We start from the raw sequence: 25,936 nt of genomic DNA, 5'->3' as shown, positions 1-25,936 counted from the left end.
CAAGACACAGAGCCACCTTCGGAAAGGTGGACGAGCAAACAGCAGCTCTGTGTGACTAGTATTATGAGGGGTATAAGGAGGGTTGGGGGCAAGTAGTAAGCCTTGAAATTACCTACGTAATGGCCTATTAGTCAGAAAAAGCATTTTACATTTTTAGAAGCTAAAGTAAAATTTCAGAATAGAGTTTGGGACAGTAGAGAATGGGCTGGAGTAGAGAAAGGCGGAATGTTTCAAAAGACATGAATCCAGAAAAGAGCCCTGCAAGATAAACTAAAGAATCTGAACTTCACTCTCAAGCTACAAGAGAAGAGTCCTTGAATTACTTGAGGGCAATCCCAGCCTGCACTTCAGAGAACAATTAGTCTGGAACTCTGACGATGCTTTTTGCCTCAGCAAAACAAAATGCCATGCGTTGTTCAACCCAGTGAGTCAAAATCATGACAGCCACCATAGATCTGTTGTGTTGGGTGGGTTGGAAGTCTCTGTGTTAGTCTGATGTGACATAATGGATAAATGTGGATTATTTACTCATCTGTTAATTGCAATAAGGCAACCAATTCTCTTCCCCAAGAGCTCTATCCCCATTATCAATGGAAAAAAATAGAATTTAAGTAAAGATAAGTTACTTCAATTCCATGTCATCTGAAAAAAAAACAGTGCTATCTGTAATATAAATCCCTTAATAAGTCTAAGAAATATGGGAAATATTTTAAGACTGGGTCGGCTTGCAAGCAGAGCGATAGATGCAGAGAAATGTGGAGCTCTGTCCCATGCTTATTTATTATAAATAGTCATTTACTGTCCACTAAGGTATTTTAATAAGCAAAAATTGCCCTAATATTCTGAAGTATATAATCAGCTTTTGGTCATACAGTTTTATAATGGTTTCGAGTCATATCAAAAGAAAAATGACACTTACTTTGCCGTGATGGTACCATTTAAATGCTTAGAATTCATAGAACAATATAATGGTGTCTGCAAAGTCACTTCAAATTTTGGTAATACTGGAAAAGAAAAGCAAGGGTAAATCTTTTTTTCTTTTTGAGACAAAGAAGCAAGGGTAAATCTTTTAAAGAATCTACTTCACTATCATCTTCCACTGAATAAAATGAAAAATAAAATTGTTGTGAAGGAGTTAATAATTTGTACTATTTGAACTTAAATTTATTAGAATCCAAATACATATTAAGACAGATGAAAAGCCCTTTGTTTCACCCAAAACTAGAAATCCCTAGTTTGGTCAGCTTTATATAATTAAGGTTTGAGGCTGGGAACAGTGGCTCACGCCTGTAATTCTAGAACTCGGGAGGCAGAGGCAGGTGGATCACCTGAGGTCAGGAGTTCAAGACCAGCCTGGCCAGCATGGTGAATCCTGTCTCTACTAAAAATACAAAAATTGTTGGGCATGGTGGTGCATGCCTGTAATCCCAGCTACTCAGGAGGCTGAGGCAGGAGAATCGCTTGAACCCAGCAGGCAGTGGTTGCTGTGACCCGAGATCATGCCACTGCACTCCAGCCTGAGTGACACAGTGAGACTCCGTCTCGAAAAATAATAATAATAATTAAGGTATAAACTATTTTATAAGTACTAATACCATAATTGATATAAAGTACTCCACCAGAGTAAAAAATGTGTGTTTCTTTACAGTCTATAAAACTTTTTTTCTATAGTTCTCTGACCAAAGAAACAGGCCACTCTCATAACAAGGCACCTCACCATTCAATTAACATAAGAGAAGTATCAAAAAAGCCAAATAGTCAACAATATAGGGCAGACCTTCAGCTCCAATCAAGGCTAATGGCCCTGAATGTACCAAGACACTCCTAGACTCTAGATCAGTCTAGGACAGGGAGACCAAAAAGTCACGTGAGTCAACTATGACCCCGCCCCCACAACCCCCACCACCAAGAAAATCCAAATGCCTCTTCCTCAAACATCATAGGTTTGCAATCAATTCCCCACCTCCACTATACCTCATTCAACAACATACAACCACCCAGCATACCATCACAATGGGATATAAAGATAGCCTATAAAAATGTTGGTCCCCTGACTTATTCTTCTAGATCAGGGCTGTCTAAAAGACATAAAATGGGAGCCATATGTGTAATTTTTCATTTCTAGTAGTCAAATTTTTAAAGTAAAAATAAGCAGGTGAAATTAATTTTTATATTTTACTTAACCCTATATATCTAAAATAGTATCTTTTCAACAAATAATCAAAATTTAAAAATGGTTATTAATGAACTATTTTTCTTTCTTTCATTTTTCTTGTACTAAGTCTTTGACATCTGCTGTCTCCATTTGGACTAGCCACATTTGAAGTGCTCAACAGCCACACATGGCAAGTGGCCCTGCTACTGGAGAGCACAGTTACAGATCAGAGTTCAGCAAACTATGACCAGCATGAACCAAGAACATTTTTTACAATTTTTAACTGGTTGAAAAAAATCAAAAGAAGAAGAATATTTCATGACATATGAAAATTATATGAAATTCAAATTTTCATGCCCATAAAATAAAGTTTATTGCACCACAGCAACATTCATGTACATAGTATCTTTGGCTGCTCTCATGCTACCAAGGCAAAATTGAGTAGTAACAACAGAGACATATGGCCCACAGAGCCTGAGGTATTACTACCTGTATATTATAATTTCTACTGCCTAAATAAAACCCAATCTCAAAAAAGAAGCTCAAATCAAATGAAAAACTGCATGTGCAACCTCAAAATAACTATTCAAATTATAACTAATACTAAGATCCTATGCTTTCAGTCTCATCTCTCATTCCTCTCCATTCACCAACAAAATAGATGGGTCCCACTGTTTTTATCTATGGGTTTCTAACAGATATTGTAAGTATGGCACCTGCAAGAAGAGGATTTACCTGAGAAACAGACCATCTTTACCAATGTCAATCAAATGAAAAATATGGAAGAGAATTTGTTAAGTATTTTTAAGTGCAACATTTTAAATTTTTTTTATCACAACAAAGTAGAAAAATAGAAAAATCATGTTGTGGATAAGAAAAAGACTAGCACAATGCAACTATAGGTGATTTTTTTCTACTTTTTTCTGTATAATGAGATTTTAGAATTTTTACAAAGGAAAAAAAATATGGTTAGGCCTTTAAAAAACACCAGAATTTTAACTCCATTGAGATTTTTTACTTCAAATAATACATCTCTTAAAAATTTCTCTAATCTCTGCTGAAAGTAACAAATGTTTTTTTCTTCCAAAATAGATTGAGGAACTCTTACCATATTCTGAAACCTGAAATGATTGATAATATGTCTGGTCCTATTGGGCAGGGGAGAAAAAAAGACAAGAAAGTATATGAGTTCTTATTTATTTTGCTTGCTTACTTACTCGCATAAAACAATTTAGAAAATTAATTTTTAAATTACATTTATAATGATGCAATGAACAAACCTGTTTATTTTCATTTATGGAAGTGTATTTGTAGACAACTGCAACATGAAGCCTGTAAAATTTCATGAATTTTTCTTGCCAACCCATTAGCATAAAATGGTGACCTATCTCTATAATTCATTGCAGGTCATTTAAACAAACTGCTTAATCTGACTTCCATCATTTGTGAAATAAGAACTAGATTAAACTAGATAATTCAGGAATTTATGAAGCAAAGATAACACAGGTCAAACTAACAAATAACTGCAGATTTGTTTTGGATATCATTATCAAAAATTAATGGAGAAAATGAAGTTACACATAACTCAAATACTTATAAATAATTAAGGATGCAAAATCTTCATGGAACAACATGCTTCACTTTTCCAATTCCTTGAATTATTTTCTACTGTAATTCTTAAATCAATACATCCTATGTGGTTATAATAGATACTGTTAATTATTTCCTTTTCCACAATCAACAAGAAAATGTGGGCTATTATCGTATCATTTATCTAACTCTTCATATTTCTCCCTTTTTTTGTTGTTTTTGTTTTTGTTTTTTCAGACAGGGTCTCACTTTGTCACCCAGGCTGGAGTGTAGTGGCACAAACAGAGCTCACTGAAGCCTCAACCTCCTGGACTCAAGCGATTCTCCTGCCTCAGCCCACCAACTAGCTGGGACCACAGGGGCAAGTCACTATGCCCAGCTAATTTTTTTTTTTTTTAAGTAGAACAGGATTTTGCCATGTTGCCCAGGCTGGTCTCAAACTCCTGAGCTCAAGCAATCACACCTCAGCCTCCCAAAGTGCTAGGATTACAGGCATGAGCCACCATGCCCAGTCAACTCTTCATATTTCTAAATCGTTCATTCTAAATCAAGGTAGCACATTAAATAGAACCTCTCCAAATTGGCTATGTAATTCCACTAATGAAATTTGTATTGTAAATTTAATTCCCAAATTTATCAAATCAAACACGGAGAAGCAGCTATAAAATAATAGCTTTTGTTAACAAGTACCCTTGGTTAATCTAAAATATCTGTACACCACAAAGTTATTTTTCAGTCCTAAAAGAAGGCCATAGTTCACTTCAAAATATAAAACAAATATAACCACTAACATGCTAAAAAATAAATTGTGTATCAATTGGCTTCAACATTGTCATGTAAAGAAGATCCCATCTTTGGTTAGCTGTTGTTGAAAAATAAAAATTTTTAAAAAAGAAAATCTCAAAGAAATTTTGTTGTTTTGATCAAAGTCTTAAGAAACTTCATATTTGTGACTTCTATCTCAAATTGTTTTCATATCATATAGTAACATTATAAATTACATGTATTTGATTCATTTATAAGTTCTAACATGTCATTCTCAAAAGTCAAATCAAGAAGGTAATTTACCTATTACCTGTTTTACTAATGAACATAGGAATGCTAGTCTTTAAGTTAGTTTTTGCTTTATTACTGAGGCCAGCACAGACAAGACTATGGAATAAGTAACAATTATGATGTTTCTGTTTCTCAAGTTTCATTCATATAGCAAACATTAATTGAGTAAATACAACATGCAAAACACCATGTGAGGCTCTATATATCACAGTCCTCAGCATTAGAGAGTCTAGTGGTGGAGACAGACATAGTCAAGAACAATAATTCAAGACTGACAGTGTCTGGGGTTTCATGCACTGTGTTTTTGCTCTAACTCTTGCCTATTCTTGACTTATATGTACTTCCATCCCTCCCCATTTTCCAGGGCTTAGCTTAAATATTACTACTTCACTTTTTGATCATTTTTATATCCCGCATAGTTTATCCCTTAGGGTGCCAACCTGTTATAGCACCTAGTACAAAATAAGTGCTCAATAAATGTGTGTTTGATTAAATAAAAATTATTAGCTTTTACAAATATAGGAAATCAACTTACTTATTTGAGCCTACTTTAAACAACAGCCTGAAACTAAGTTTTAGGTCATCATTTGTTTAACACATAAGTAGTTTACATTAGAATATTTGAAATGAATTCCATCTCCCCTCTGCCTCCTACATTGCCAGTCCCTGATCAATCCTGGATTTTCCATCTTTCCATTGACCATCTCCTTCCCCTCACTCAGTCTCTAAACACCATTGTCTTTTGTTCTCTTGGTATTCCTAATTATCTCTCTGACCCCTTCCTTGTTTCCTTTATGCATCTCTTTCTGATCCTTAAATGTTGGCCTTTCCCATGCTGAGCCCTCTTCCCACTCTTCAGGCTGTCATCAGCTCTCAGGGTTTTAACTGCCATTCCAAGAATAAAGACACCTAAATCCTTATCTCTATCCCAGATTGAGACTCAAATCCACCTGCCAGACATCTCCACCTGAATTTCTGACAGAATGTCCTGGATTTATTGATCTGGATTTAGCCTCTTTCAAATAGCTGTTCTTGATTGCCCTCTCCCCATGGTGGGTTAGATGCCCCTTCTCTCCTATAATATCCTGACTATAACTCAATCATCTTGCCTAACACAGTATATGATAATCATTTGCTTTGTGTCCATCTCCTGTAAGAGACTATGAAATCCTTGAGAGCACAGAACCTAGTAAAGCATGCCTTCAACGTTTGTTGAATAAACATAAGTATAAATGAATAAATGAGTCAATTCTTGTCCCCAGTCTGGTTCCTACAGTGCTCAACAGATCAGCCTCAGTTATCAGGCAGCATCTCCTGCAATACATTAAAATAATCTTCTCTTGAGAAGGATCAAACAACCCTGAAGAGGCAACTGACCCACAGAGTAACCTTAACTCTGCCCTTTAAGGAAGGAACATGAATGCCCCAAGGAGTGAATGCATCCAGCCATCATAGAAAAATGAAGAACACAAAGGAAGAAAAGTACTTCTTTTCACTGACATTTTAAATTGTTCCAATAAATCTAGAAAACATTTTGGAAGTGGGTGCTGACAGTATGCTTTCTACTACACAATGTCTTCCCAAGGTGCTCATATGTGGTAAAATGCAAATCAAGAAATAAATTATTTTACTGTCCAAGGGATTTGAAAAGCAGAAATTAGTTTTGTAATGTCCAGTGTATTGTCCATTAGGCAAACAGACCATACCAATTTTCAGAATTAATTCAGTTATTTTAATGAGATATATAATCAAGTACAAAAGATACTGAAATATTTAAAATTAATAACAATTCAGAGAATTAATAGCCATTTATGCCATATATAACCACAAAAACACTGATACTGAGTACTTTCATTAATCTAGAACAGGGATCTGCAAACTTTTCCTGTAAAGAGTGGGATAGTAAATATTTTAGGCTTTGCAGGCCATATGGTCTCTGTCCCAACTACTTAACAATGCTGTTGCAATGCAAATGTAGCCAGACACAATTTGTAAACAAACGAGCACGACTATGTTCCAATAAATCTTTATTCACAAAAACAGGTGTCAGGCTACATTTGGTTTTTCTGCCAGGGTTTGCTAACCTCTAGTTTAAAAAAAGGAATAAAATGTATTTCCAAATTGTTCTGTGTTCGTTCTAGGTGAACTAAACTAAATTTGACTAAACTTTACTAAAAACATGGAGCAAAAAAACACAGTCTTTTCGTAGGAAGTACAAGTTTCTCTTATGAAACAATTTTCCTTCACTTTCAAAATAATTTTATCTGCTTCAAAATGAGTATTTGTGTTAACTGTAGTTCATCAAATACAGTTCATGCTCATTCACTCTGCCAACAACTGGAAAAAAGACCCTAACCTGAAGGCTTAAATACTTGGGCAGCATGTCTTTTAAGCAAACATCTCCCCAGGCAAGAGAAGCATAACTCATGTCTCCTGAGCTCTTCTTTCCCCAATATGGTCACTCTTCCATGGGGAAAGCTCTCTCTTAAAAACCTGCTCCAAAGCACATCCAGTAGAAACTCTGTGTTTCTACTGGATGTAAGACTGCCTTGATTAGATTTTCTAAACAACTTCTAAAGCAGAAGTAGAAAATAAGAGTCAGCAGGTATTCTTAGCAACCTCTGTAATTTCTCTACCTCTTGTCCCTGAGTCAATAATTCATTGTGAGGGTGTATGTTACAGAAATTAGACAAATGAAGTGGGAAAGAGAAAACACATTATTTTTACCACCCTTTTAAGAAGTATGTTATGACTAGAATACAAATTGAGACATGTGAATTACTACAACCATCTATTCCAGTTACAGAATTTTTCTTCCCTAACCATGATGCCATCCAACTCTTGAGTTTCTATTTTTAACAGATTTGAAGAAATATAGCATATTACGTGACCATTAAAAAATATATTTTAAAATGCAGGTCAGTCTCTTTCAACTCTTGCTTCTGGAGTAAAAAGCAATGCCAGAATCAAAACTAAGGTGCTGGTTGGATTATTTCTGTTTGTTCATTATGTTCTTTTATGGTCATTTCAATTCCCTAATAGTTTGTTTTAGCACTACTCTCCAGTGTCTGGATGTACCTTTTACTTTAAGAAAGGCACTGAATTTGTTAAATCTGCACATAACGGGAGGTTAAAAGGGAACTATTTCAGACTCAGTTTTGCGTTTGGCCCCCAAGACAATAGATGTCAACTATGTCCACCTTCCACAGGTGAAGGATGCAGGACTTGTAAAGGAGGTTTCCAAAACCTGGTTTTGTAACTCTTAACCCATCACCAAGGTGGAAAGGTCAAGATAAAAATAAAACTAGAAGGGAATTTCAGGAGAGAGCTTTCGATGAGCTAGGAGTGGCACTCACCCCACCCTGGGGCATCAGGTAGAGTTGCTTGGCCCTCATTTCAAGCCTAGGGCAACGGGCTTCCATAGACAATGCAGACAACTAGGTATGTGTCCCTGGGAGCATCCTCAAGCTGTCAGTGAGCAGGCTGTTGACACACCTGAAAACTCTAAAGGGTATAATACTTGTGCTGGCAGTGGAGCTAAGAGTGTGCTATGCTAGGAGTGGTCTGCATCTCCTGAATGTTGAGGATCAGAGAAAGCATGAGCATTTTCCCTCAACTAGATATGCCAAAAGAGCAAGTCAGCATGGGACTGTTTTCTATCCTGATCAAAACAGCCTTAGTAGGAATAAGGCAAGCCCTCAGAAGAGGGAAGCTGAGGTGTGTGATCTAGATGCCCAGGAGCTAAAGATGGAGTTATGAGCTGCCATTTGGAGGAGACAGATTCAAAAGCATCCAGGGTACTTTGGATGAAAGACCTCCCCACAATCTTAAGGGTCCTCCTAGGAATACAGAAGGGAGTTCTAAAAAAGGAAAAATGTAGTTTTAAATGCCATCTTAGCCCAGACAGGTCTCATGCAGATGACAACAGTATTACATTGAACCATATTAAATTGACATTTTTGCAGGACAAATATTAGCAAGTTCACATGACCCATCCTTATACATCAGATGAGAATTTTGTTACCCCTCACTTCTCTTTTCTCCACCCAATTCAGTCTGGAGGAGTCAAAGGCAGCCTAGTGAGTTGGAGGCAGGCATCCAGACCAAAGAAGACCCGAGCTGGAGAAGGGAGCATTTTATTTTATTAGACTGGACATATTAATTACTGAATGTAGACTGTTCGTGTATATGAAAGTAACCGAACATGACAGGACCTTTTGTTACCAAAGAGTAACCATAAAAATGATGAGATTTTTCCCTACATTTTATCCAAGGAGTACGGAAGAATTCGTCCCAAAGAACAGGACAAAATGGCACAAAAATAATGTGCTTTTTTATTTCACCTGTCAAGTAATAAATGTTCAACCTCACAGTTACACATAAATAACTGGGCATGAATATGTTAAGTAAGAATAGGAATACCATAACATAAATGAAATTATATTGCTGCTGCCTCCACCAGATAATCATATTAATTCTCTCCTTCTTAGGAACAGAAGTTGTAGACTATTATATACATTAGCCTACATTACATAGCTATGTTATGTATAGCTATTTATGCGCTTTATTGCTCTTGAAATCTGGATTCTGCCTCTCCCATTTCACTGACCCCAGAAGATGCTCAGTATGCCAGGTTGCTTTCCTCTAACCGCCTGTCACCTTTCTCAGGCCTCACTCCCTTTGAGGCCTCTGCAGCACCTGGAAAGCCACTCTCTCTGAATCTCTCACCCTCTGCTCTATGCCTGAACTTGCTTGCTTTTCTCTTCCCAAAACTGGCTGTTCTTTCTCTATTGCTTTGGATGGCTTCTCTGCTTTGCTCCTAAATGTGATTTCTGATGGCTCAGTCCAAATACATCTAGCTCATACCACTCACCCAAACTGAGCTTCCATCCCTAACTTCCCTAGAACTGATATGGGTGATTCTCCCAAAGACCCAACTTGAAATTCCCAGGTACCTTTTGCTCCTCTTTCTTCTCTGCTCCAATCGAAATCCAGTCACTAATCCTAATCATTCTGCCTTTAAGTGTCTCTTGAATTCATCCATTCCTCTTTAATTTTTTCTGCTCTCTTACCACAGTCGCCCATTACCTTTGAACTTACTAACACTGAAGGTATTCGATTATAAGCTAACATTGAAGGTATTCGTATATTTGTTAAACAATAATACTAACCCCCTGGTAGTCTCCTGGACTTTAGTTTCTCTCCCTCTAATCACCCTACATGCTGCCACTAAAGTGATCTTCCTAAAATACAACTTTAATCATGTCATACTTTTACATAGAAACTTTCTACTAAAGCAATAAGAAGACAACACATACTGATGATTTTTGTTTGTTTGGAAGTTTACCATAAGGGTGTCATACTTTCTACACTATCATGTTTGGATGTTTTTACCTTACTCATGCATTACTTTTATAACCAGAAGAAAATTATGAAGGTATGATCCTATAACTTTTATAATTTGAGAGACCCATTCACACACATTTTGTTTCCTTTGTCCTCAGAAGTCCTATATTGAAATTTGCATCACTGATTGAAATTCAAAGTAAAATACACAGAAGTTTTTAGAGCTGCCTGCTGTCTACAAAATGAAATACAAAACTTCAGCCTGATAGCCAATATCCTCCACAGCTCGGCCCACAAACTTCCCCACCTTTCTCTTCAACTACTACTCTCTACAAGCCCTCCATGCCAGCCAGTGCCTGCTCCCAGCCCCACAGCCCTGTCAGCCAGCTCAGAGCCCACCACTTCCCATCCCAGTCCTACAGTCCCCTCCAGCCCTATCTTCGACTTGTAAAGCTGTGAAGATCCTTAAAAATCCCTTGATCCAAACCCCTTATTTTACAGCTGAGGAAACGGAGACCCACAGCTGAAATGCCATGCCCACCATCACTTGACTAGAGCACAGCACCCAGGTCTTAGGACTCCTAATCTAATGCTCTTTGCATTTGTTACACGAAGCTTTTCTGATTGTAAGCTCCTTGAAAGCCAGGTCTGTGTCTTATCACCTTTAGATGTGTACTGACTGGCGTTTCTTCCCACCCTCGCATACAACACAAAAGCTTCATATTTTTAGCTTTATTCCGATCCCTACTAACCTGACTATGCCTAAACCTATTGCCTACATAACAGCAATCATGTAATACCCTATTTTCCCCTCTTTTATTTTTACCATAAAATTGGGAGAGCTTAAAAATAAAAAAGAAATCACAATGGAAATATCATCCTGTAAAAGTGTCAGCTGATGTACACTGACCTACTTAGAGGAATGACAGAGTCAATAGGGTTTGCAAAATGAGAGAAAATGTTTATTAACATTTACATCATCCTTTCCTTCCCTTTCCTGTTTAGAGTCTAAACACCTGTGGTCTAAACTGTAGTTGCAACATATTTCTCTATGGGGTTCAACCCAAACTCAGCATCAGAATCAGCTGTGGTGGGTTTAATAAATAGAGGTGTCCAGTTCCTACCCCAGAGCTACTGAATCAGAATTACCAGGGCTGAGGCCCAAACACAACAAATGCATTCATTCATCCATTCCTTCAAGAGATATTCATTGCGCCTGAGTGGCAGGTGTAATGGGAATACAACCCCGCATGGACCTTCTGATCTAGTGGAAAGAAGGATATTTATCAAATAATCACATATGTGAGTATATATTACAAATTATGATAAAAGCTGTGAATTAACATTTACAGAGAGTTATGAAATCTGGAGATGAGATGGGAAAAACAGAGTCAGATCAGGTAAGACTCTGTGTAGGCCATGGTAAAACATCTGAATTTTGTTCTGAGGCCAGTGGAAAGTCTTTGGACAGTTTTAAGCTGGGGAATAACATGATCCAGCTAATGTTGAGATTATTTTTACTGCTGTGTAGAGAATTGGTTGCAAAGGGGAAAAAAACCAAATGCAGAGAGATTAAGAGACACTGTAATATCTAGGAACAATATAATAGTGGCTTGGACAAAGGAGGGAGAGGTGGAAATAGAGAAGTAGGTGGATTTGAAATACATTTAAGGTTGAGGCAGGCAGATCGCTTGAGCTAAGGAGTTAGAGACCAGCCTGGGCAACATGGTGAAACCCCATCTCTACAAAAAATACAAAAATTAGCCGGGCATGGTGGCACATGCCTGTACTCCCAGCTACTCGGGAGATGGAGGCAGGAAGATCACTTGAACTCGGGAGGTGGAGGTTGCAGTGAGCTGAGATTGCCTGGGTGACAGAGCAAGACTCTGTCTCAGGGTAGGAAAAAAAAAAAAGAAAGAAAGAAATATATTTATTTCAGGGAAAAGGCTGTGGGAATTGGTGAAGGCCTGAATATGGGTGGTCAGGCAGCATGAGTGTCAAGAGCTCTAAGGTTACCAGCCTGCACAGCCAAATGGATAGAGAATTAAATAAGGTAGGAAATGCTGCAGAAGAGCCAGGTGTGGTGGGGAAAGATTGTTAAGAATGATACTGGACATGAAGAGTTTGGGGTGCTTTGAAACATCCAAATACAGATGTTGATAGTTTTAAAGGTAGATAGTTTTAAAGGTCTAGAATTCAGAGGTATAGGTTCTCTCAGAGAGGCCAATTTGAGAGTCATTGGTGTATAGATGGAAACTGAAACCATGTCTTCGGGTGAACTTCCCTAGAGTGAGAAATGAAAGAAACTTAAAACCAAACTTGCAATGTGCCAATATGTAATAGAGAGTAAATGACAAAAGTGACCAAGAAGAAGAATCCAAACAAGTAGAAAGAAATCTCAGTCAAACTGGAGTGAGTTGGGAAAATGGAGGCAGAGAGCTCAGACATTTTTTTTTAGAAGACTGGCTAGAATGGGAATGTGAAGTCACTGAAGAGGAAGTAGAGTTAAAGTACAGTACTTCTCTATATTTTTTGTTTTTTCAATGAGAAAGAATTAAACATATTAGATTTTATAAAAAGATCTAAGACAGAAAGAGATCCAGTTTGAAGACTGAGAAGAAAGAGACTGTCAACACTGCAGGTTTTCTGACAAAGTAGAGGAAGAAAGAAGCCAAGGCAGAAATCAGGATATTGGTCTTAGATGTGAAGAATAGGACCTTTCCTCTAAAAAGAAGAGAATAAGCATGAGATGGGCACAGGCAACACATGCAAATCTGGCAGAAAAAGTAAAAGAAATTCCCATCTGATGACTGTGTTCTCTGTGAAGTGGAAAGGAAGATAATCTACTGAGTGTGAGGAGGGAGGAATCAGAACCTCCCCAGGGGACAGTTTTGTTCCTGGATCCCTTCTCTCATTAGAAAGGATTACAAATATTCTGGTTCTTATCAAGGCTGGAACTAAACACCTGAAGAACTGAAGCTGGTCTATACCTGACAGTCACTCATAGTGACAGGACTTGGGAATAATGGATCTAACCAATGACCAAGACATAGACCATACAAGCCTCCAGTTAGCAGAATAGTGGCCAGGTATCCAGGTATCACAAGCACATTCATACTCCTAAAACAGTGTTACCATCTGCAGTACAAATACATTATGCAGTACAAGGGACAAACTTGTTTCCTTGGTGTTGAAAAAAAAAAAAGTACTAACTAGAAACATATTCCCTTTAAAAACAAACAATAAACAAAAACCACCCATTTAACCCTCTCTGTTCCTACTCAAAGTAGAAGGAACTATGGTTTTTAAAGACATGTAACATGACCACCTTTCTTGGGCACCTATCTCAAGCAAGGGAGCAAAAGCAGCAGCATAGCTACAGGTTTGTACTGAATAGGAAAGTTACTCTTGAGGGAAAATAACTCCATTTCTTGCTCTTTCTCCCTTTCCTCACTCCACCCAGGGACTTGGTACTCATTTCAGTGCCCCCTTCCCCCTCAATCCAGGGCTGCCACCACTGGTCAGAGCCCAGTGAGTTATCATTTTCCAAAACTCCCTCTATGCCACTGAAAATAAAGCATCATACAGAACCATACACACATACCACACAAACGTCAAATTCTTGCTTTTTATATTGTACTATAATAACATAAGATATAGCCACTGGGTGCACTGCATTAAGATAATATAGGGCCACTTTGTGCTATCTTTGCAACTTTCTGTGAATCTACCTAAAGGTAAACAGTTATTTTAAAAATTAATCTTCTTGGCTGAGCACGGTGGCTTATGCCTATAATCCCAGCCCTTTGGAAGGCAGAGGCAGGCGGATCACTTGAGGTCAGAAGTTCAAGACCAGCCTGGCCAATGTGGTGAAACCTTGTCTCTACTAAAAATACAAAAATTTAGCCAGGTGTGGTGGTGGGTGCCTGTAATCCCAGTTACTCGGGAGGCTGAGGCAGGTGAATCGCTTGAACCTGGGAGGCGGAGGTTGCAGTAAGCCAAGACTGTGCCACTGCACTCCAGCCTGGGTGACAGAGCGAGACTCTGTCTCAAAAACAAACAACAAAAAATTAATCTTTGTAAGCCTCATATGACCAAGGTTATAGAGGCTGTGAGGTGACAGCAGCCTAATCCTTAATAGTATATTAATGGATATTAAATAGATGAACCAAGTAACGTACATGCTGGACTCAAATCTTCAATCTAAACACATGGCTGCTGTGGTCAGAATCTGGGACACGTTGGGAACAATCCAACGTGCAAACAAGGTGATCCCGTGGCATCCACAAGTCATATAAAAGAAGTAGGTATCTTCTCCACCAATGCATACAGCAAGCCCTGTTGACATCTAAATTCAACCTTAAAAGGAGGCCATATTAAAACAGCAATTGCTGGCCAGGCATGATGACTCATGCCTGTAATCCCAGCACTTTGGGAGGCCAGGGCGGGCAGATCACCTGAGGTCAAGAGTTCAAGACCAGCCTGGCCAACATGGTGAAACCCTGTCTCTACTAAAAATACAAAAATTAGCCAGGCCCATGGTGGCACATGCCTGTAAATCCCAGCTACTCAGGAGGCTAAGGCAGGAGAATCACTTGAACCTGGGAGGCAGAAGTTGCAGTAAGCTGAGACGGCACCACTGCACTCCAGCCTGGGTGACAGAGCAAGACTCTGTCTCAAAAATAAATAAATAAATAAAACAGCAATTGATGCACATATTAAATAATTTAATTTTACAGAACTGAAAGTATGAGTAAACTAGTTGCTAGTCCTGACCCTCCCACAACACACTGTGTGAGCCTAACCAGGTCACGTCACTTATCTCAGATTCTTCCTCCATAAAGTGGGGAGATGGATCTAGGCAACCTCTAAGATCATCTATAGCACTGAGTCCCTATGCTATGTACTGATGATGCTACATGCTCAGACCCTCCATTTCACTGATGAACACAACATCCTAAAGTCTGGCCCCAAAGTTTTCTAACTGATGCCAAAAACATGTCTCTTCAGAGAGGGGTACAGAAGACACATTTGAAAGGAGGGGTCCTCCTAGGGTGGCTTCTGTAGAGAAAGAACAAAACAAAGAACTCCTCATGAAAATGTGCATATGGGGCCTAGAAATTAAAATGCACACTGCCAAAGGACTGGCACTAGCAGATCAAATGGCTGAATAAAGACACAAGAATAATATGGCACCAAAATTATAAGTCTATTTTAGACTTTATAACAAACTAGAATATTCAGCTCTTGCCTGAGATTTTTTTTAATTTTCAAAATGAGAAAGTCCAGGGCATTAATCCAAAAGTCCTGTTTTCCATTAGCTCACAGGTTCATCAAATACAGCAACCATATATATTCTCAAAATGAAAATATACAAAGATATTTCTACTAAGTTGCAAGATGATATAGCAGAATGAGACTAGAAGTCAAAGAACATCACAAAGGATAATAACAGCAATCATCTAGAAGAAGCTCTATTCACTCATTCTTTCATCCCACAAGCATGAATGAGTTCCCATAACAGGTCAGATATTATATTAGACAGAATAAATATGAAAATTAATAAAATAGAATTCCTGTCTTCAAGGAGTTCACAGTTTAAGAAATGAGGCAGACATTTTTTAAATATCTGAAGATAATAATAGGTTCTGGAGATGGATGGTGGCAGATGGTTGCACCACAATGTGAATGCACCTGATGCTACTTAACTTTTAAATTGTTAAAATGGTAAATTTTACACATATATCTTACCACAATTTTTAAAAAACGAAAATAACACTACACTGATTAATAAATGCTATTCTAGAGGTGTTTATCGGGGCCTTTGGAAGAATGGAGGAGAAAGTGCTGAGCTCTGCCAGATGATGCTCTAAGAAATCAATATTCTAAAACCATCTCCTCCCTCCCTTTCTCACTGAACAAGGAAGTAAGAGTTTGAGATCCTTCCCAAAAAAAAAGCATTCTTCTTATAAGCAAAGACTAGTGAAAGTATTTTGGAAGCCACAACCACATTTCAGAGAGAATGCCACTGTTTTCTGACCTGTCAAAGTTTTGCTCCATGCTTTCTGTTAAGTTGTCGTCACAAGCCAGGCGGGTTAAGCAGATGCTCCTGGTAGAGTGCTTTAGGGACAAGAACTGTCCAAACAAAGATGTGCTCTTTTGCCAAAGAAAAACGGCTCCAGAGATACTTAACAGAAGCAGCAAGCTGAACCAGGCAGAGGCTGGACAACAAGTCCAGAAAAAATAAGGAATATCCTGAAAGGTTATAAAAAGCAGTAAGGTGTTGGCAACCCTCACCTAATCTAGAAAAAACAAGTAACTCAAGAGAAACTAGATATAACTGTTAGAAGCAAAGAAATAACTCAATGCAGATTGCTTCTGAGTTATATAATAATTTGATAACCCGTTTCATTATACAGGGCTCCAGAAGAGTGACTTCAAGCCTTAACCCTGTTGAGTTTTCTGCTTGCTATTTCTTGTTCCCCACCTCTAACAATGGCTTAAGATTGAGACAACGGTTACGAAATTGTAGTTAGTGACAGATAGAAAAGACTATAAGATTATCGAGTTCAGTGGTTCCCAAGCTGGCTGTGCATCTGAAGCATCAGAGAAGCTGTTGTAAAGGATATACATTGTCCCAGAAATTCTGACTTAGTATGTCTAAGGTGCTGGGGAGCTCTACTGAGCTGATTATCTAAAAAGGTAAAGTAAATAGCAGAAAGTAGCACTGCTGAGGAATTCAAAGAATAAATCAGATGGCCTGTCCCCAGTTCCATACCTTGTTGACTGCCCAACACTGCCCAACACTGCCTCTCAATGGAAAAGATGGATTCTAAAGATGCCTAGCTGCAGTCATTTATGAGCACTTCTCAAAATGTGGTTCAAAAAACTAGTAGAATTTCCTTGAGTGCTTATTTAAAATTCAAACTCCTAGGTCCCATGCCAAAATTAGTAAATTGTGATCTGGGGGTGGGACCTGGACTATGCATCTTTAAACAAGCTCCCAGTCCATTGATTCTGTGGCACACTGATGTTTCAGAACCAGCTGCAGCCTCAGGTGGCCATTATGGTAAACTCAAATGCCTAAGCCACTCTAGAAAGAAGAAAAGACTTCCATCTGACAATGAGGAAAGACAGCACAGGGCTGCCGTCATCAAATGACCAGGAATCTCTCAGTGACTCAGGCTCTTCTTTCGGGCTCTTGGAGGAACATGAGCACCAGTGCGTGGGTCACACAAAGACCTGGAGCTCTGGGCTGCAGGCTGCACTGCTCTGGCCAGATGCCTCCTGGCTCCCAGAAGCCTGGTTCTCAGACACCAACATTAGCCTTTCTTTTAAAGAACCCCTAAAATCACCTTCTAATAACCTCGAATATAATTTTTTAATCATAGATGCAAAAACATTCGCAACCAAATGTGGTATATTCACACAATGGAATATTATTCAGCCTTTAAAAGAGAGAAAATTCTGATATATGCTACAACATGGGTGAGCCATAATAACATTATGCTAAGAGAAAAAAGCCAGTCTCAAAAAGAGATTCTGTATGATTCTGCTGATATAAGACTAATCAACACCACAGAGATAGAACGTACAGTGGCTGCCAGGGGCTGGGGGGTGGGAGGGAATGGAGAGTTATTGTTTAATAGGTGTAGATTTTCAGTTTTGCAAGATGAAAAGAGTTACGGAGATGGTTGGTGGTGATGAATGCACAACAATATTAATGTACTTAATACCACTGAACTGCACACTTAAAAATGGTTACAATGGCAAATTTTATGTTATGTGTATTTTACTACAGAAAATAAAAAATGGAGGGAAAAACCATTTGCAGGCCAGGCACAGTGGCTCATGCCTGTAATCCTAGCACTTTGGAAACCCAAGGCAAGTGAATCACCTGAGGTCAGGAGTTCGAGCCCAGCCTGACCAACATGGTGAAACCCCATCTCTACTAAAAATACAAAAATTAGCTGAACATGATGGCGCACACCTGTAATCCCAGCTACTCAGGAGGCCGAGGCAGGAAAATCACTTGAACCTGGGAGGTGGAGGTTGCAATGAGCTGAGATTGCACACTGCACTCCAGACTGGTCAACAGAGTGAGACTCTTTCTCAAAAAACAAAACAAAACAAAAAAACCATGTGCAATTATTTGAGAAAACTGTCAACACCAATCAAGAGATAACATACCTAGAGATAAGGTACCTAGAGAACTATATTGCAAAGAAATGAAAATACAAGGAATGTCTAACTTTTAAAACACATTATCTTCCTAAGGTGTATTTTCAAGTCAATTATTAAATCAGAACATATTCCCACACTCAACTTATAATGTACCTAAAGTATAACGGCCCTATAAAACACACTTCTATGAAAAGATGTTACAGCTAAAATATACCTCTGCCCTCTGAGGGGAGGGCTTGGTGCTCTAGACAAAGAAATGATGAAAAAGAGCAGGGCAATCAAAGTATGGCAGAGGTAGAAGACTTGGTCATATTCTCAAGAGAAGAAGTACAATCCCCAAAGTAGCAAAGAACTATTCACACTAGAATATGTATGTCAATTAAGCACACGTATAAGTAGCACAAAAAGAGCCAGGGCTCTTACTAAACTTTACTGATTTTAAGAGGTCTTAAAAATTATAATCATCAAGAGTTTCTTTGCAATTTGATTAAACTAGCATTGTAAAAATAAAAAAAAAGTCTATGTATATATTGAGAACTTATGATGTCCCACCATCATATGCTGAGCAATGAAAGAGATAAAACATAAGATGGAAAACCAAGGTGGCAGGGTAGAGAGAACCTTGGATTTGGTGTCAAAAGGCCTGGGTTCTAATCCTAGTTTGTGAAGTTGTGGGACATTGGGCAAATCACTTAACTAACCCCCAAAACATTTGTTTCCTTTCTTGGCCAGGCACAGCGGCTCATGCCTGTAATCCCAGCACTTTGAGAGGCCGAGTAGGGTGGATCACTTGAGGTCTAGAGTTCGAGACCACCCTGGCCAACATGATGAAACCGTCTCTACTAAAAATACAAAAATTAGCTGGGCATGGTGGTGCATGCCTGCAATCCCAGCTACTCAGAAGGCTGAGGCAGGAGAATCGCTTGAACCTGGGATGTGGAGGTTTCAGTGAGCCGAGATCACACCACGGCCTGGGCAAAAGAGCGAGACTCTGTCTCGAAAAAAAAAAAAAGAAAGAAAGAAAAAGAAGAAAACTAGAAATCATACTAGACCAAAATAATTACTCACCATTACGATCATAAAAAACCTTGAAGGTGAAAAGCAATACAATACTTGAAGGGCAAACAATTTAGATTAATCCAGAAAGGTTAACATGGTATCATAAAGGACTTATTCACTCTTACTCTACAAACAAACATGTTATTAATACAAGTGGAGAAATGCCAAGGAGCCGTCAAGTATGTTTTACTTAAAGGATCCTTTTCCTGACCTAGGACAAAGGGTAACTGAAGAATACCACTTTCTGATTACCTGTATAGTCATTACAAATCAAAGCTCTGATAACTCCGGTAATTCTTAAAGAGATTGTCCATCAGTGGGAATACTCACATCATTCCATATTTTTTCTACAGACAAAATGGAATTTCAAAACTCTCCCGAAGGCTGTGTATGATGGCTCACACATGTTATCCCAGCACTTTGTGAGGCCAAGGCAGAAGGATTGCTTGAGTCCAGGAGCTCAAGATCAGCCTGGGCAACATAACAAGACCCTGTCTCTATGAAAAGGAAAAAAATTTTTTTTAATTAGGCAGGTGTAGTGGCACATACCTGTAGTCCCTGCTACTCAGGACGCTGAGGCAGGAGGATCACTTGAGCCCAGGAGTTCGAGGCTGCAGTGAACTATGATTGTGCCACTTCACTCTAGCCTGGGTGACAGATGACAACCCTGTCTCTTACAAATTAAAAAATTTAAAAAATACTTCCTTTTTTTTTTAGCCAGAGTATCATTCTGTCGCCCAGGCTGGAGAGCGGTGGTGTGATCTTGGCTCACTGCAAGCTCCGCCTCCCAGGTTCACGCCATTCTCCTGCCTCAGCCTCCCGGGTAGCTGGGACTACAGGCGCCCACCACCACGCCCGGCTAATTTTTCGTATTTTTAGTAGAGACGGGGTTTCACTGTATTAGCCAAGATGGTCTCGATCTCCTGACCTCGTGATCCGCCCGCCTCGGCTTCCCAAAGTGCTGGGATTACAGGTGTGAGCCACCATGCCCAGCCAATACTTTCTTGAAAATAAATATTTTCCTTCCCTGAGTTTTATATTAAGAATGGTGACTGCCACCGAAAAGTAAAAATATAGTCTCTAATGGTGGGCTATTTAAATAATAAATACATTTCCTCTATGTTATTATTCACTACTAAAAGAAAAGGGGTTTAATAACAAGAAATATACAGTCCTTTAATGCTGCGCAGTAGTCAAAGAAAAACAAAAGCCAGAGACCAAGGCCACAGTTGCTTCTCATAACATTTCCTTGGTTATACTGACCCCTGGTGGTTCTAAAAGGGCTCTTTTTTTTAAGGGGCTTATTTTTTCTTAGCTGAATGCCTCAAATTAACATACCTCGAATGACGAGTACCTGATCAGTATACTTGTCTTCAAAAAGATAAAGATGCTTTATAGAATATACAAAAGGGAAAATTGCATTTGGTTCAAGGCAAATTATTGTTATATAGTTTTCACACATTCGTTTTAAGAAAATACTGCTTTCTACTTACATGCAAAAGCACTGAACTTGGTCCCAGGAATAGAGAGGTGAGCAAGACCAGAAGGTCACCAGCTTTACAAAGGCTACTGTCTATCATGGGCCACTAATTAAGAGTGAGATGAATGAATTAAGGGAAGCACACAGTACTATGGGAATGTCTGGAACAGCCAGGCCACTTTAGAGAACGCCTGCAGGTTAAAAGCAAGTAGCGAGAATAAGGAAGAAAAAACATTCTCAGCAGAGGGAACAGCATGATGAAAGGCTCTAGAATGAGACAGATTGGTGAGTCTAAGAAACTTAAGGGACATAAGATGTCTAAAGCATAGAGTTCAAGAGGAAGGGCGGCACTTTACAAGACTGAAAAGTTGGGCAAGGGCCAGATCTTGCAAATGCTTTTCATTTTTTAAGCACCTAAATTTCCTTAAGAGCATTTTTTTCTATAAAAGCAATATGACAAGCCAAGTCCACAAACCACAACATGATAAATCCTATAAATCTTTCAAAGTATAATCTCACATCTTCTGCAAAGTCTCCCTCTGCTATTCTATCCCCCTCTCTTCTGGTACTTATTCTGTCCACCATTCAATGAACAAATTAATCCCTCAGCGCCTGTTATCCAGCTAAAACTGCTCTTGCTGGTCATTGTGCAGAGGCGGCATCTGAATGGACCAACAATGGACACCTTGACCCAGGGCGGCCCACCCACAGGCTGCCAGCCACCTGTGCAGAGGCTTGCTTTAAAGACTCTGGGCATGATGGTTATTTAGCTAAGCTAATGGAATCAGAAGAACTGAAGAACACCTCAAAGGTTGGCAGAAGAGTGAAAGGAGAACAGAGCAGACCATGGGAGACAGAAGGAGCAGCTGGCCCCAAAACATCGGTGCTTGTGCTAACAATAAACCCTCTTTATCACCAAGCTGGACTGAACACCTTACAATTCCTCTGCTATTGCACTGCCTTGTGTTTGTCTGTCCCCCTTATGTCATTTAATTTTTATCATATTGTTCATGTCACCATGACAATGACCTTTGAAAATGGAGGCCATGTGTTTACCTTCTTTGTATTCATCACAGCCATAAAGTCCTTAACACATACTGGGTTGGTGGGTGGGTGGGTGGATAGAAGGATCGATGGATGGGTGGATGGATGGATGGATGGATGGATGGACCAAAAAAAGTGATTCTTAAGAATTTAAGTGGGAACTGAAAATAATATTCAAACTACTTTAAACTCACAACGTGCTTCCTAATCTACACCGCCATCATTCTCCACATGCTCCAGTAACATCAACTTCTCCCAAATCCCCAGACGCATAAGGTTCTCTTCCATTTTCCCTACTCCCACACAAATTTTTCCCTATTTTCTAAGTTTCACAAATGCCTACTCTTTCCACTTTCTCTACAAGCTCAGATATAAAGAATTCCACTTCCCCTAGAACTCATCACATCCTGCTCTAGGCTTCCATTTATAACAGTGGTTATTATTATGCTGTTATAAGTAGGAAATAAGCAAAGACCTCACTGAAAATTGTCCATGACTTTAATGGTTATGCATTACATTGTTCTCTAAAAGTATGAGCCCCTTTCATAATATTGCCTCAAATGTTCTTTAAAACCACATCATACATTCGGTAGAGCTTCTGCTACCTTAAAAAGAATAATATTGGTAAACACATCATACAAACACCCATAAAGATGCAGGGTGGCCATGAAGCAAATATTGAGAGTCCATTGTGCCTCCAGCACTGTTCTCATTCATACAGGTCAATTCACACACGAGTCCCACCTACTCAAGGCTCAGCAACAATGCTTAGAATAAGCTACAATTTCATGCACTTTATATTACATATCTTCCCCTTTAGATACAGAAAAAATTGATTATATCTTATATGTTTATATGTCACATAAATATAGAAAAATATAAAGGTTTACATGTTATATACTAAATGACCAATTTATATCACATAAAACAGTTAAGTCTCATTGCTTTTTAAAATTGTTTCCATCCCATTGTGTTTATGTCTCATTCATTCCAATGAATGCCCCCCATTTAGATTTATATGCCATTTAATGCCCTCCATTTAGATTTCAGAGCTATACAAGTTGGCAGCAAGTAAAGGCAATAGGTGTAGAAGCTAGGGAAAAAGGATTGGGGAACAGCAGTCAGTGTGGCTAGTTAAGTCACTGTTTCTTAAAACAAAGATAAAAGTAGGTTAATCTAATCACTCATTAGGAGTCATTATTCTAAGGCATAAAATTTGCCAAATAATAGCTATGTGTTCATTACTTAGTTTTAAAATAATGCATGAAATAAATAAGTAAACATTGTATACTAAAATGTCAAAATGTTTTAACCTTTAAACATCATATCATAGAAAAAGACAACAGTTATGAAAATTCTAATATGTTAGAATGAAAGCTAAATAAACCCTTGATAAACATCATAAATTAAAAATAAACCATTTAAATTGTCTAAATGTTCACATTAATTTTTTTCTCTTCATTGTATAAATGACTTTGGAGATTTTCCCCCACCTGACCTAATTAAATCACTTTAACATTCCCCCCAAAAAATATATTTATACTCACATTCACTTGAACTTGAATAGACCAGTCACCAAGTATTGGATGGGAAGATAGCTGAAAAGTTTTGGAAATGACTCCAAGATCACTTTGTTGTGACAACCACTGTTGGATCAAATTTGATTTGGGGTCCTAAAATGAAAACCAGACATGTAAGTATGTAGAGGCTGCCCATGTGCATGTGTATCCTATCAGGTTAGGAATAATGCCTTGCAGCATTCCCACCCAGGTCCAGAACTTTACTCCAAAATACGGCACAAATATGGCTGGATGGCAGGATGTGAGGATGGAAAGAAGGAGACACATTAGAGATATATTAACCTAACAAAGTTAAAAGGTCTGGAAATGTGAGAGAGGAATCTAGGATGACTGCTGGAATGGCTTGGATGAATGCTGCATGAACATTTTGGAAAACGTAGGCTCTATATTTCTAAAGAAGACAAATCAAAGTTTATTCTTTTCTCATATTTCTCCCAAGTTCATCTTGATTCTGCTCCACCTTTTAATTCCTGGCACCCTGTTTCCTTCTACATGAAACAGTACAACATGTACGTCACCAAACCCCTGGTGGCGGCGGTGGTGGTAGTAGTGTTAAAAGAAAATTTAACTGTAGAGATAACAGGCCCCATTTATTAAAGGCCCAATATGTGTCAGGCACTCTGCCTTATCTCTAATCATTACAATTCTCCTTTAGGACATGGTTATCCTCACTTTATAGTTGAGAAAACTGATGCCTGGAGAGGGAGGTACGCATTCAAGTGACTGGCATGACTCAATATTACAGCACCAGTGCATGATGAAATTCAGAATCCAAACTCATGTCTGCCTTTTAACTCAACAAAAGCATATTGGAGAGATGTTTAATCACGGATATACATGGAAAACACTTCATTCTTCCTATAACCTCCCAAACAACAATCCCTTCATGCAACATTTATCCAAGCCATTCCAGCAGTCATCCTAGATTCCTCTCTCACATTTCCAGACATTTTAACTTTGTTAGGTTAATATATCTCTAATTTGTCTCCTTCTTTCCATCCTCACATCCAGCCACCATGTCCTATTTTCTAACTAATGCAACTAATCTTCCCCCTCTAGTCTTGCCCTCTACAATACATCTTCCCCACTGCCAACGGTGTGATCCATCTGAAACGCAAATCTGAGAATGAGTTACAGTGGTTGAAATACTTGGCACAGTCCCTGGCATATAAAAAGTAGTGGCTATACACTTTTTATAGTCCCTAATTATAGTATATGATGATTATACTAGACCACTAGGTACCCATGGCTTTTGTTTGCCTACAGGAAGTCTACACTCCTTTGCCTAGTTTACAAGGCCCCTACTAATACTACTCCATCTACATTTCTAGGCTCATCTTCCTCCAAACATACAGATTTGTTTGCAGTTTATTCCCAAAAGCCCATGCATGTAGGTCTCTGCAACTGCTGCATGGAAATCCCTCCCTTCCTTGTCCACTGGTGAAATCAGTTTCAGTTTCTTGCCTCCTATACCTGCCTCCAATAGGCAGAGGTGACTTCTTCCTGGAAAGTCCCTAGTATATCTGGAGTTTATCTCTCTTGAATACATATTTTTGTTAAAGGCAGTAAAATATGTTTATTTTACATATTTTATTTTGCCAAAAATCTATATTTTATTATTCCCAACTAGACTGTGACTGAGAGCAGGGGTTGAATATTTTCCCTTAGACTTATCCTCTAAACTTTGCCTAGAAGTAGTGAGTGGGGCCAGTTATTAGAACAGAAGAAACCTCTCTCCCAGAGTGGAGATATGACAGTTAGGGGTAAGTACAATGCTGAGAACTGTGCAGAAAGCAGTCTAATAAGCCAGAAACCAATTGTGAAAACCAGAGACCAAAAGCAAGTCAAGAACAAGCAGGTCACTGTATCCTTGGTAAACTCCTGGGCCAGGCATTGTAATGGGCAGTTGGCCCTACTGTGCCTGCCACAGCATGATGCATGGGAGGGCTATGAAGTTCAAAGGCTCAGGAACAAAGGAAGAAATACAAATAGCCAATAAATATATGCCGTCTAGTAATTAAGGAAATACAAATGAAAACAATATTGTGTTTCTTCTGTCAGTCTGACAAAGATAAAAATAATAATAACAATAATTCTTGGTGTTACCTGAAGTGTAGGAAAATGGAATGTCCATATTCTACTGAAACATTATGGTAGTGAGGGCATACATTTCTCCTGGACAATGAAGTCTGAACTGACCTCATTGATGGCTTTGTACCTGGGGGATCTGGAGGGTTGGGGGAGAATGAGATAATTCCTCTGCTTTCCCAAGCCTGTCTTGGACCTAGGTCTAACTGTTACCAATAAGGCAGAGGGAGAGAATGCAGAAACACCAGAAGTCTACAAGGCACATCAGGATTTGAACCAGCCAAGCATGGTGATGTCACAGCGGAGCCCAGCATTTGCATGTGGCCATCTGCTGCTATGACACAGCCATGTACA

At 38.8% G+C, this 25,936-nt stretch overlaps 1 protein-coding gene across 1 annotated transcript in view; it reads right to left on the bottom strand.

Moving 5' to 3' along the window:
* CD109 (CD109 molecule) overlaps positions 1 to 25,936 on the bottom strand; it is a 136,567-nt gene that overhangs the window by 72,734 nt on the left and 37,897 nt on the right. Inside the window, exons 5-7 of the mRNA XM_034962387.3 lie at positions 23,462 to 23,587; positions 3,264 to 3,303; positions 920 to 1,004 (exon numbers count right to left, since the gene is read on the bottom strand). Of these exons, the coding sequence (XP_034818278.3) occupies positions 920 to 1,004; positions 3,264 to 3,303; positions 23,462 to 23,587 (251 nt within the window). The remainder of the gene's footprint in view (positions 1 to 919; positions 1,005 to 3,263; positions 3,304 to 23,461; positions 23,588 to 25,936) is intronic.

The sequence above is a fragment of the Pan paniscus genome, chromosome 5 (assembly GCF_029289425.2).
Source record: "Pan paniscus chromosome 5, NHGRI_mPanPan1-v2.0_pri, whole genome shotgun sequence".
In the NCBI taxonomy this organism is placed as follows: Eukaryota; Metazoa; Chordata; class Mammalia; order Primates; family Hominidae; genus Pan; species Pan paniscus.
This window is presented reverse-complemented; position numbering and strand designations above follow the sequence as displayed.